Source organism: Crinia signifera, chromosome 2, assembly GCF_055691185.1.
Source record: "Crinia signifera chromosome 2, ASM5569118v1, whole genome shotgun sequence".
Taxonomy (NCBI): Eukaryota; Metazoa; Chordata; class Amphibia; order Anura; family Myobatrachidae; genus Crinia; species Crinia signifera.
In genome coordinates, this window is record NC_139218.1 from 311349402 (window position 1) to 311363224 (window position 13823).

General features: G+C 39.1%; 1 protein-coding gene across 13 annotated transcripts in view; it reads right to left on the reverse strand.

Annotated features, from left to right (window-relative positions):
• The window catches only part of ENOX1 (ecto-NOX disulfide-thiol exchanger 1), a 478832-nt gene that overhangs the window by 79501 nt on the left and 385508 nt on the right, over positions 1 to 13823 (reverse strand). For all 13 annotated transcript variants that reach the window (XM_083168953.1, XM_083168947.1, XM_083168950.1 and 10 more), the window contains 2 exons: positions 10370 to 10476; positions 6145 to 6265 (listed from right to left, as the gene is read on the reverse strand). In XM_083168953.1, coding sequence (XP_083025079.1) covers positions 6145 to 6265; positions 10370 to 10476 — 228 coding nt within the window. The remainder of the gene's footprint in view (positions 1 to 6144; positions 6266 to 10369; positions 10477 to 13823) is intronic.

Genomic DNA, 13823 nt, shown 5'->3' on the forward strand with positions numbered 1-13823 from the left:
AAGGTGGCAAGATGTACAGTATTTATGCACACCTGTATGTGGGTGCATATGCATTTCAACGCTTCTCCAGGATTATAATTTTAAATCAGCAGAGTCTGCTGGTGCATCTTATTCACATACTTATGCAAATAAGATGCATTTTCTGCCTAAAAAAAGATGCCCGATGCTAACAGATTTGCATGGGACCTGTTAGCTCACTCATGCCAATCATCTAGCTGCATGGCGTATTGCAGCAAGATGTATGGGGAGACATCTGTAGCTTTGTGAATAACTGCCACTTAAAATTGTATAATTGGTTCTAATATAGACAGTGTACAATGTATACGCTTATGTAATCGAGAGCAGATTCAGATTGGGACAATAATGCAAGGGATTGGAAAAGCTCTATCATTAGCAGGGGGTGAGAGGCAGTTGCAAATAGTTGATGGCAATGGAGCACGACTGTTCCAATGCTACTGATTAGTGATTGAGTATTTGAACATGAGACAGAAGGTCATTCTGCCATATTACCGGTTTTATTGAGGTCTATTACTGAATGTGTTTAATTGCAAATAAATGGTCAAAACCATAGATACAAAAGGGATATACAAACCTGGTGCCTTTGCTACAGCTGCATACAGCTTAAGATAGCAGCTGCTGCTTTACATATGGCCACAATTGTAGATTTAAAACCTGGTATTTCTATTAACATTAATGTTCTCCTAAGAATTACTTATGAGGCTTCAGATATCCTTATCTTGTTCTCTCCCGTAGCCTGAAAAATCCTAGTGCTCTCACTCTGCATCACCGCATTTTCCGGAAACAGCTGGGCCTAGAGCTGATCTGTGCTGCAGCCTTTAAAAGAGCACCTGTTACCTCCACCTAACAGGCTAACTGTACCAAATTATACGCGTTTTAGCAGAAGCATATAACTAGACATATGTCAATTATTTTGTGTTTTGAATAACTAAATATCTATATCAATTACTGTGTCTTGAAGATGTCATCTGAACAGCTATAAAATCTATGCCTATTAGTAATAGAAGGAACATGCCACGTAGCGGCAGGAACATGCTTACGGTTTTCCTGAGAAACATTCTGCGGTATCACACTGCCACCTTGTACTTCAATGTTTTGGAATGAACATAAGAGATTAGGGGGGAACTGTATCAAACCTTCCTTCTGAAGAGTGAAGAAGTTGGCCACAATAACCAATCACATTCTGCTCATCAATTTACAGAACGTTCTTGGATAAATGCTTGCTATATGCCAATTGGTTGTTATGGCCAACTTCTCGACTTCTCCACTCTTCAAGATATTTGCTCCATTTCCCCTTAGAGCTACAGAACTTCTCAGAGATAGCTAGTTTGAATAATGCCTAAGGCGTTAATGACACAAGAGGGAAGAGAACATTGAGTTTCTCAAGAATGATATCTATTAATAACTGTACATCGCAGTTGGGCTTTTACTCAGGGTATACTATTAAAATTAGACTTTCTATAGATTTAGGACAGGTAACGTGTGTCATGCTTTAATAGTTTGTATTTAGTCAGATGTGGCAGACATAGAACAAACAGAAACTTAGCAATGGCTGTGAATGAGGAAAACCTGTCCAGTGACCGCAGTTGTATTTCTATTATTTGGTCAATTGCACTAATCTGTCCTAAATGCAGAACCACTGGACTGTTCAATCTGACAACAGAGAGTTTTCTTATTATCACATAAAAGGTCTTAGATGTACACAATATTATGGTATGATAAGTGGAATTACTGACAAGACCTGAAATTTCTAGGGTATATTTTGCTATATACATCTACCAAAGAAACAGTTACATTCTACTTTTTCAGAATAAGAAAGGCTTCCATAATGCAATAAAAAGAAAAAGGTGTCTTTACAATATAGTCTTAGAAAGCTATTTTGATAAGAAGCCAGAACCATAGTGTTACCTTTTATAATAGACTACCAAGGAGATGCAGCTGACTGGAGTAACTGTGTTTGAAGAAATACATTGCCAGCTACAGCAGGAGATGACAAGTCTATCCAATCTCTGGCCAGGCTACAGATACTATAGCACCAGAGAGCCCCTCAGGGCAAAAAGTGTATAAATGGAGCAATACAAATCACAAAGCATTCAGCAAAGAGCAAATACAATTGTATTTCTATGCACCCTTCACTTCCATTGCCCTAAGGCTAAACTACTACCATGGTTTTTGTAGGTGAGCTCATATTCTGTTTACAGCTGCCTTTTTTAAGCCAGTTAAATTCATATAAAACATCTCATTAACGTAAAAAAAAAAACAATCTATATATTGTGTGGACTTATTTTAGTAAGCACATGGTTATTGAAGATAAACACATTTTTGTTATCTGTCCATGGAAATATCCCCCCCCAATTATTTTAAAAAGCTCCTATGCATTATCTATCTACTTTGCGTAGTGTAGCAACATCATTAGCAATTACAGAACAAAAAAAGAACTACAGTAGGAGTTGTAGATTGACCCCTCCAGGAGCTCCAGATACTGCTAATCTGGGAACACACTTCCGTGACCCCACTGGTCAATTTGGGAAGCTGTACACACTTATCAATAGTCTACTTGATATGTCTGAGCAGAAATCACAGTTGTGATGTCATGGACAGTGGTTCTTGTTGCTGTATAAAGTAGTCAGTACCCATGCACACATGCAAATGCACCAATATATCTGCATGATATATCAGCTGTGCTTCAGTGCCAACCTTATATGCCTGTGGACTATGTAGTTCAGACATACTGGATATACACATCCACTGATACACTAGTGATATATCGAATGTAAGCTGTACAAATAGTATACTGCATGGTGTTTACCCGGTCTAAGAGGCAGATTCAAGTAGCTATGGGACTTAGAGATGCATCTTCAAATTGTACATCTAGCCTTACACTCCATGTAGCTTGAAATATCTGGTGTGAGGAAACCAACAGGTCCCATGCGCATCTACTCATATCAGACGTGGTTTTTTTCAGCACAACCCCGCACCACACATTCGTATGCCGAATTCGTTCGCTAGGCTTGCAAACGGATGTTTTACATGAACATCCATTCACATGCCAGTGGGAACCTCCGCCATCTTTCGATGGTCGCCGACCATTGAATGATGGCGAAGGCGCATGCATATGTAAGGGAGGCCCAGACCACTCATACATATGAGCAAAGAAAAGCAGGGAATAGGGAGGACAGCGGACATCTGGCTATGTCAGCTGTCCACCGCCCTGCACGTGTGTCACGACCGCCTTAGCATATGTACGCCCAGCATTTTAATGGGAATGCCCATGAAAGGCAGGGCGTACACATATGCTAATGCCCCAGCCCAGCACCCCACGCCTCTCTCCACCCACCGCTCGCAAGGCTGGGAGCATGCACTCTGCGATCGAATTGCACGCACCCAGCATATACACATGCACAGAAATACTGCTGCGCATGCGCAAATCACCGGTACCCTTGCGAACGAGTGGCCGATGCGAATGAACCAGAATAAGGCCCTAGATGCAGATTTATGCTTGAGCCTCTCCTGCTTCTGGGGCTCATCACAGGCTTAAGTGGCCAGAAAATACATATCTCCAGCTGCTTAACCTGGGAACTATGACTTGCCACACACTAGCTGTAGCCTTAAAGCGGGAAATAATTTAATAGCTCCGGGCACTTTAACGGTTTACTATTTCTGATATCTGTAGCAACTGTGTTTATTAAGCGATGTCTGACAATTTACATGCAAAAAGTGTGCATGTGTATGTGTGCTAGTCCCTGATCATTAAACAGAGAGAGAGAGGTATGGGACCTCAGATTTTGCAATATACCGTATATAGCATCCAAACTGCTCTCATATACTTGAGATATACGGTATATTGCAAAATCTGATTTATACTGTGGATGCATACCTCTCTCTATTTTCCAGTTAACCAGCATGAACCCAACGGCACAGCAATCTGTGGTTAAATGAACATCTAGGGTGAGATTTAATAGGATGAGAGATTCAGAAAGTGAGAGATTTGGGAAGAAATCTCCAGTTTTTTTTAAAGCGGCAATCATTTACACTGCAAAATGAGTTTGATTTTGCAGTGTAAATGTTTGCCGCTTTAAAAAACTGGAGATTTCTTCCCAAATCTCTCACTTTCTGAATCTCTCATCCTATTAAATCTCACCCATACAGTCTAATATAAACCAAAAGTTCCTGGACAACAATGTTCTGATGAGGAATGAAAATGGTATTTAACAAGCAGGTCATACAGGCCTCTATAGGTATGACCACAGCAAGATTAAAGGCCCCATATGAATCCTAGGCAACATACTGTATTGACTTTAAATGTAATGCTCATCTTGTTTGTGTGTGTATGTATATAGTGAAAAGCATATTTTGCCACAAGTGTAGCGCTATTTTTTCCATAAAACAGCATTGTTAATTTTATTCCGGGAAAGCTAGAAAAGTATATTTTAACAGCATGTCAAAATGAAATACTAGGAGCGTTGATAAAATGACAGTAAAATAAATGTAAATTTAGATTGCTGTCACAAGTGGCTGCTTGGGTTTGTGGAGATGTTACGTTGCTATAGCATTTTCCATAGCAACTTTGTCTCCTATTGCATTAAAAATGCCTGTGTGTTCTAAAAGCCAGTTAAGAAAATGGGATTACATCAATCCTCCTATGTAATGATCCTTCATAAAACCTTATCAGACTGAAAACATAACTAAATGTAATCTATATAATGGAGCTGGTGCTGTAGGACTCGAACACCCTATGTAGGAATGATCAGACGCTCACATCTTGTCTGCACAGTTACAGTAGCTGCAGCTTTTGCAATATATGAATTCAGTCCAGGGTATTATGTATGCTGTGCTATCACTAACATCTGAGATGACTTGGAATAGTAACTAATTCACTACATACAGATCTGTGGCCTATTTGAATGGCAACTATTGTGAAACAAGTACGTCCAACGTAAGATACTGCAGTGTGACATTAATGACATACACAGTGTATGTCATTGTATGCATATGTAAATGGGTTAACGACAGTCGGGATTCCTATGGTCTTCCTCCGACATCAGAATCCCAACTTACATGGGCTATTTTCCCTCGTGAGGGGTCCTCGACCCCCACAGAGAAAGAATAGAATAGGTGGAGAGCCCGCAAGGGGCATCAATGCGCTCGTCCCCGTTGGCCTTTCTGACAGTCCGGATTCCGATGTCGGAGTAACGACTGTCGGAATACCGACTGTTGGTAAATTATACCATACCCATGTAAATATGCAAGGACATGCAATGTAATAAAAGTTGGTAGTACATGAATCTAGGATAATAAAATAATGATGCAGTTTAACTAGAGGTTATTGATCCATTTTCAAGCCACACACACACACACACACACACACACACACACACACACACACACGACAGGATTCATAGCTACAGTATATGCTGGCAAAGCAAAAGTCACAGAATCTGTTTAGGTCATGTTTTTAAAAGCAAATATTATCTTTAACGAAATAAGATGAAACCATACTAAATCAGTGCTTCAAAGCATTATACAATTTGGATGATTTTAAATATTCTAGTGGTTAAAAATAATTAGAATAGAATACTTTTATTTTTAAAGTCCATACTTGCATACCCCCTCCCAGAATGGTCCTGAAAATCGGCTCCTCCTGGCCCCCCCGGGAAGGTGGGCAAGTGCCCCGCAATCCCCCCAGTCTCCCACAGTCACCCTTCCGCAGGGGTCCGCGGGCACCCAATGACGTGCATCGCATCATCGATGCTTGCAATACTGGTTATGGTAATGGTTTCACTGGTTTTTGGGGTGAATTGGTATTGGCTAAAACAGCAGCAAAAACAGGTGGAAATGGCTGGAAATTTGCCAAAACACGCAAATTTGCATCAATTTCGTTGATCTACGTGGTTTTCGCTGATGCTGGATTTTAGCTCAGGTGAAAAATCAGCTCTGGTGTTGAATAGGGTGAGTCGAATTCGCCCTCAAAAAGGTAAAAAAAAAAGTTTTAGCCTGGTGAAAAATTCATCTGGAATTGAATACTCCCCATAAACTGTTGCACAGTACAGGTATGTATAGCCTTGTATATTTACATTAGCATGTATCTTCTATAAGACATACATAACACAATGTGTTTGTTCTCACCTGAATCATCCATTCTGGATTTTTTGTTTGGGACATCGCTGCTGTCATCGTCAGATGACATCTCCATCTCCTCCTCTCGACGTATACCCATTATCTGTTCACTATGTGAATTCCGGAGCTCCTGCAACAAAAGGAAAAATATATGCACCCATAATAAAAATACTTACACAAGTACAGGTCATTTTTATAATCAATTTGCAGTTGCCGGTGGATTTGTTCAACGAGTGCTATTTTTCAACCATTATTCCATAGTCTACTTATCCAATGACAGGCTAACATGATAAAGGAATAAAACCACAATAAAAATATACAAACTAATGCAGACAGCTTTTAATCAGTCTTCAGGTTGTGTATAGCATACACTCAAAGCATGAAATTACATATTTCCTAGTCCCTTTAAAGTTACCTTTTCCTGCAGGTCCAGCCTTAAGTAGTATACTTCATCAATTCACTGGAAGCGAGTGCTGGCATCAGTGAAATTACATAAAAACCTGCATTCTCAAGTACATGAGTATGGTCCACAAGATGGCTGCCTCGAGAGCTTGCATACACTGACTGTAGACCTCTTACCTGAATACACCATATTTAGTTCAAAAATAGATTTGGGTATAATTACATAGTAAAAAATTGCATATAAACCAATTAGATTTCATTAAGGCAACAATTAATGATGATAGGAATTGGTTAATGGGAAAGAATACACTTATTATATGCCTAAATCAATAACAAAGTAAAAAGAGACATGTGACAGTTTTAGATTTGAAAACCCAATAAAATGCTGTGGCTATTGATAGCAATAGCTCCTAGTTAGAGTTTGCAGAACATACCGGACACTCAGGTACAGCCCAATGAAAATATTCTGTCTGACAACCAAAATAGCACATCACACTTTTTGATAAATGATGCACTTCGTGATCAGTATGAAATCGTATTCTTTACATAAGATGTGGCCAAGATGGTTCTGGTCCACAAATTAATGAATTGCCTCAGCTTACCCAGAAAATCACTGGTTTATAAGGAGGCAATAAGACGCATGAAGTGCCGTGTGAGGAAAGCTGTCCATATTGTAATGAAACAGGGCAGAGATAATGTAGTGTCTGGTAACAGAGAAACAGAAAGTTGATACGGTCTCATTTGCTCCTAATAATGCTGCCACGTTTAATGTAGGAATGCAGCGTGCAGCTTTTCACCTTGTTGACATCTAATTTTTCTGCTGACAAAGGCTTTAGTCCCTAGGGAGGACTGTAGTTTGGCATCTTTTAAGTCACGTGAGGAAAATACACAATACACTCCACATATAGCTTTCATTATGTGACAAATGTCACAGCAATTCCCATGAAAAATGCAGAAGGTGCTCCCGCCGGAATACCCAGTGTTCTTCAGCAAACACTGCAAGAAGAGGCTCTAATGAACCTTCAAAGACCTATTAAATGACATCTCCAGGCCTAGCCGGTCTGCTATGAATATAGCAAACATCATATCTCCGGTATATGATAACTGCCATTCTACTGCTTGCACTTCTGTTAAATGAAACATACTTTCATCAAAATAGATGCAAACCATCTATTTGGCATGCATACATTTTTTTCAGTGTATAATATAATTTCAATATCATTTCAGCGTGTAGTGCAAATCTACAACCAAATATTACTTTGCAATGTACAGTTTTGCAGTCTTGATAATAATGTTATATGTTTGTTTTTTTAAGCGTTTCAACTTTTTATGTGTGATCATAATAATGACCGTAACTTTAACATATAATTATGTTTTGCCCCGAGAAAAAGATCACACCTTCTGCAATTAGACCATGGCTCCAACGATTAGGCCATGCCCCTTAACATGACCTGGGCCCGGCCAGGTTCTCTACTGTCCTGCGTGTGATTCCTGCACTGTGGACTTTTTCTGCAATTCTGCATCTTTAAGGTGACTTCTCCCCTCAGAGACGTCGCCCGCAATCCACCCTTCAGCTGGACAGCAGGATCGCATGCAGTCCTTGTGCATGCAATACCAGCAAAGCCTACCCAGCTCAGATGCAATCCAAGAGATTGCTTCTACAGCCGAGGCGATGCACATCGGACCTGCTGGAATCCACCTGCAATTTGGGCTCTTTTCCTGGGACTGATTGCTGTAATCACATGAAAAGAACCCAAATTGAAGATAAATTGCACAGTGTATGGGGGCCTATAGTTTAGGGGGTGATTTAGATGTGGATAGAAATCCACACATATGCCCATAAAGAATAATGCAGCAGAAGGTGTCTGGTATAATTAAATGCCTCCTGCACTGATCCCGTGCTGCATCTGAGGACACAGCATCGGATTACCTACCACAGCATCAGCTGGCTAAGCGCCCCATGAGGTTACACAGATCAGTAAAACCTCCCTCACTGAGGCCATAAACTCTTCATCAGAAAACGAAGACCCCGGCCTCAGAAGTCCCACAAACCTAGGATCTCTCCCCCCCTCCCTACCCCAAACCGCTGAGGACTGTCAATCAAATAACATCTGCAGGATTACTTTGTCCGATGACATAGGACAAACTGCACATACTCAGTAAGGATAAAGAGAATGTGCAATGTACCAACCTCAATATATTGCTTTATTTCACCAACTGGACTTTAATCGCCCCCTTAGTGTACAAGGTATATATATATATATATATTTATATATTTATTTCAAGGTAAGCATAACAATGCATTGTGCAGATAACTCTTATTAGATTAGTTTTTCTGACTTTTTACCCTAGATTGAGTAATTATCCTACTTTTTCCTACACTGGGCTACTTTTATCCACTTATGGTGTACTAGGTACTATAGATTTTTGCCGAAGAGAAGTTTCAAAGTATGTGGCATGCTAAATGGGGCTAATAGGTTTATGTGCTATTGGCTCCCCTATGTGGGCATCAAGGGCATTAAATAGCATCATTTCCCCAATGATTCACGGACAGACATCAGTTGATTTACAGGTTTAACTGGAATTAATGTTCCTCGCAGCAGTAAGAGCTCTGTGCGGGGTCACTCTTTGGAAATGTTCACTTTTAGCTGGGAATGTGTTAAACAGAGCCTGGTGTGATAGAGCAGACAAGAAGTAAAACTAACCAGGCATTTAATCGTACCGGTTGTGAAGAAATGAACACTCAAGAAAGCATTTGCAGTATTACTACATTTTTCCAAAAGTCTATTGCTCTTGCGCTACTAAAAATACTGTAAGTCGACAAATATAGAATACTTTTTTGACCAATGGAAAATAAGCTGTGGAGAAATAACATGTCCTGACAAACATTTTCAATCAAATAAAAAAAACAATGTACTTACTTGTTTAAATACGGGTTCATAGAAAAAGCAATTTCTGAACAAGAAATGGAAACGATGTGACCATAATAAAAAGTAAAGCGTGTAACGGAATACACTCCAAACTATTAACACGAAGGGTAATGATAAAAACGTCACAGACATATGCAGATGAAACTCAATGCAGTAATAGTGAGATCATAAACATGACAAAAACATGCATAGAAAAGGTGCAAGCTTACTGAAAGGAGAATAAAACCAAAATGATGGTTACCACTGCAAGTAGTTATTAACTAGGAGCCACAGAAAAAGTTCTAAGCAATACAAATTGTCAATGCAAGGAAAGCAGAGACTCTCAGAAACCAAGATGGCTACCGATTCAGCCTTCTGAGATTTTCCACAAGGCAACTCTGCTGCCCCATGTGCCAATAGGGTGGACTGTAGAACAGTGGTAAACCAGAAAACCTCCTCTGTGTAATATGACATGGCAGGATGGGACATATAGAAAAATACTGTTAATATTTGACTTTATAAAGAATAATTCAGCTTAAATTCTATGTGGACATTTCTCCAAAAATTTAAAAATTTGTACTTTTGCAAAAACACAGATAAGATTGCACCTTTAATAATCTGCATATATTTGCGCCATTGCAGGACAGCGTCTCCATCAGAATACTGACTTATTTAGGCATTCAAATGCATGCAGTCAGCGAAAGGCTTTATGGTGGTCTCACAAACCTGCTCAGTTCCCAGGAGAACGAGTTATTGTGTCTTCACCTTCCAGCAGATAATAAACATGTCACAGTAATGTGCAGAGCATCTTAAATGCCTTAAACCCACCTTTATACTTTACTGAATAAAACATACCGACTTTCACCCCAGAAACATTCAATGTGTCATCGATGAGAGTGATGGATAGAAAGGTAAACACCCACCTCACAATGCTTCCGCCAAATGTCAATATTCTTGCGCTGAGCTTTCGAGAAATGGTCCCATGCTTTTTGTCTGGTGGAAGCGTTGAAAACGGCCACAATCTGCTCAACTTTAGTGAACAAGGAAGTCAAACAAGACAAGCAATTTATGTTGTGGTCATTCCAGAAAAAAAAAACAATGGCACATGAGAGTTCTATGGATCAAGCCCAAGACCTCATCCATAGATACCCAGTCATGTGTCTTTTGTACTTACATGGTCTTATTGTTGGAACTGTTTCCCTCAAGCGTCCAATACTTTACATACAGTACACTTTACATCATTACAACCATCTAAACATTATTCTTTAGATTATAAAAAAAACAATATATTTGCCCTCTGCAGAACAGAACTATTAATAGTTAATAGTGTGCTGACGCTACCAATCTGTACTTTGTATGAGCCTCTCCCCGATGTCAATAAATATCCAGAATAAATAAGTTTTATTGGTATAAATTCTAAAGATATATTTGTTGAAAACACATTTACAAGATCGAAAATGTATAATAATACAGTTCTCTCTGCAGCTTTCATAAGGACATCAAACAATGACTGTGGACCTGACGTAAGCAACAAATGCGTCTTCAGCAGTTCTGTCAGTCCATAGCCATTTTCATACTACAAGTTCCAGTATAGCTGTTGTAACTTAATGCTGTATAGAAGTCTCTTTAGCCAAACTACCTCTGATTCTGACCAAACACTAATGTTTTATAGGAATGTTATGGATCTATCTGAGTGTAAATGTTGGAAACCTACATCTCTTCGGACTAGCACAGCAGAATAACCACCCACATGATAGCAGTCACGTATGTTAATTCTCTCTAGGGCTGTAGGACAAGAACAGCTGCACAAAGCAGACGGTAAAGTCCTTGGTACACATAACAGATTTCTCGTTAACACAGGCACATGTACAACCATTCATCTGAATGCTAATACGATTTAAAATTTACAATATGTTTTTAACATTTAAGTGCTTAACTGCATAGATAATTAGCAATTTCCTTACTAGATGAACCCTAATGAATCTTTATTTAACATTTCTGAAAGATGCTTTATGAGCTATGCAGATTTTGTACCTGCCTCATTTAACTTTACTGCATTCATCAGAGTTTTAGGTATACAGTGGGGCTGAGGCAAAGTTGGTTGCCATTATACCCCCAAAAACACAGGTGCATTGACATCACATACATGATCACCCATGGCTATTGCCATTTGCTGTGCTTTGTAGGCAAACTAAGTCAGAATCAATATTGTGAGCTGGGACAGTCAGTTATTGGAGCCATGTGTTCAGAAAACAAAGTTTGTTACTTGAATGCACATATTTTATTATACCATCACTAATCTACCTATTTGTGTCAGTATGGCAAATACTTTGGGTGCAAAATAAAAAACTCAGAAAAAACTATTTACCTTCGGGGCTAGCATAAAAAAAACATTGTTTTGTTATCAGCAGAAGAAAAAGACACACAATTCTGACAAGCAAATCCTAAAACGAAGAAATTGATGACTTCTGCATGGCATCATTGTCCTGCCTTATCTGGTAGAACAAACATGTCCAGTAGGATGATGCTTATACAGTATACTGTAGCTTCAGTCAATAGTAGAAGAATGATCATTATGCTTGGTAAAATAACAGCACCAGTGTGGTGCAATAGTCCATACAGTAAATGCCATTTCATTGGGGCCCACAGGATAAAAATATCACCATTTTATACACATCTACACCCATGTACCCTCTCTCATGTTAAAAAAGAATGGTTGGATAGGGAAAGGGGGCACATACTAGCCTACTTTTGAAAAGGCATTTCAGGAAGATTGTGAAGGTGACAACTAGAAGCTCGGACATTTACTACTACATATAAGAAGCTTGTCATATAATGACTTACATCCAAATCTAGATGAGCCCCAAAGCAGTTAGTAAGATCTACTGTACTTGTTGAAGAAAAACACACTGATACATGTTAGGGCTTGTCCATGTATAGTGTGCGTTTTACAAGTGGTTCCATATTAGTAGTCATGAGAAACCCTTATATAAAATCCATGTAGCCATATGAACTACCTTCTAACCAACAAGGAAAATGCCAAGGATTATTCCATTTGAATGTACAAGTATACTGTAGATCTCCAATTTATTTTTGTTTTCCAAAATGTAAAAGCTGTGTAATATGGTTTATGTGAAATCATGGCAATTCCTAGACACTTCAGGGGGAAAGGGAGATTGCTACTATTTCAGGGAGTCTCCTGCAGAATGCAGGAGGGTAGGCAACTATGGGATAGCAAAGCTGTATTAGAGCCTGCAAGTGCTATGTTCTGGAACTGTATAAATATATGTGCTGGGTAATACTGCTTTAGTAGGTGCTACAGTAGTGTAGTTCACATTCACATTTCAAACTGAAAAGAAACCTAATAATATTCTAATTCAAACCTGTATTGGTCTTATTTAGCTTAAGCATCAACTCAGACTGGTGTCACAAGTAGAATAAGGCCTTAAAGCAATTCAGTTCCCAGTGGGGATGGTGAAATGTGTTTCCCCATGCTCATACTAAAAAAATATATAGGGTGGTGCTGGCGTATGCCCACCACATGCAGGCTCAAGCAATCAGTTAAAAGGCCAGACAGGTACTTGAACTTTTCATGAGTGGTCAGAACATTCTGTGCTGCACCTGTGGATCGGCAGATGTTACCACATCTGTACATTGTAACACACTGTACACGGTAAAATAGATTAATGTGCACTTAAAGGCAGATTACAATCTAACATGCACACAAAAAAAGATCCGCTAAAAAGAAAACCTAGTTTCCCTAAGACCTCATCTTTTTCTTACAGTGCTTTCTCTTCCCAGAGGAAGAACAAATTCCACTAGGAAATTCCAAGTAACATTTATAGAAAAAGATGGTATTAAAGTTATGTTAGCAGAATCTGTTTATTAACAAAAGTCAAAACCAGATGTGATTGTTCAGCATTCATAGAGGAATGAAATTGTATATGGGCATTTCATCATAGCCAATGTAACATTTTTATTGCAACTACTTTGACATGAGCCATACAAATGTTTTATGTGTTCCCTAGAGCACTTGGTGATAGAATGATGTACTGCAGCTCATTGGATGTATTCTGGTTGTTCTAGGTAAAAGCCACCTGTACCAACTACACAGTGTCTAGAGCTCGGGAGGAGATGAGACATTTGTATAAATATTCAGAAATCGATGTGGTGACCTCAGGTATCCCTAGTAGCTGAATAACAACAACATTTGGATTCCTTGACATTCACGTCATAAACAGAATGTAAAAATACACATAAATCGTTGATAGAAAACAAAGACATAAGTACATTTGTTTTCTGCTTTTTGGAGGCTGTAGAACTAATAGAAGCATTATTAAGCTATACAATCATTAGAAGTGATCTCTAGGCAGGTTC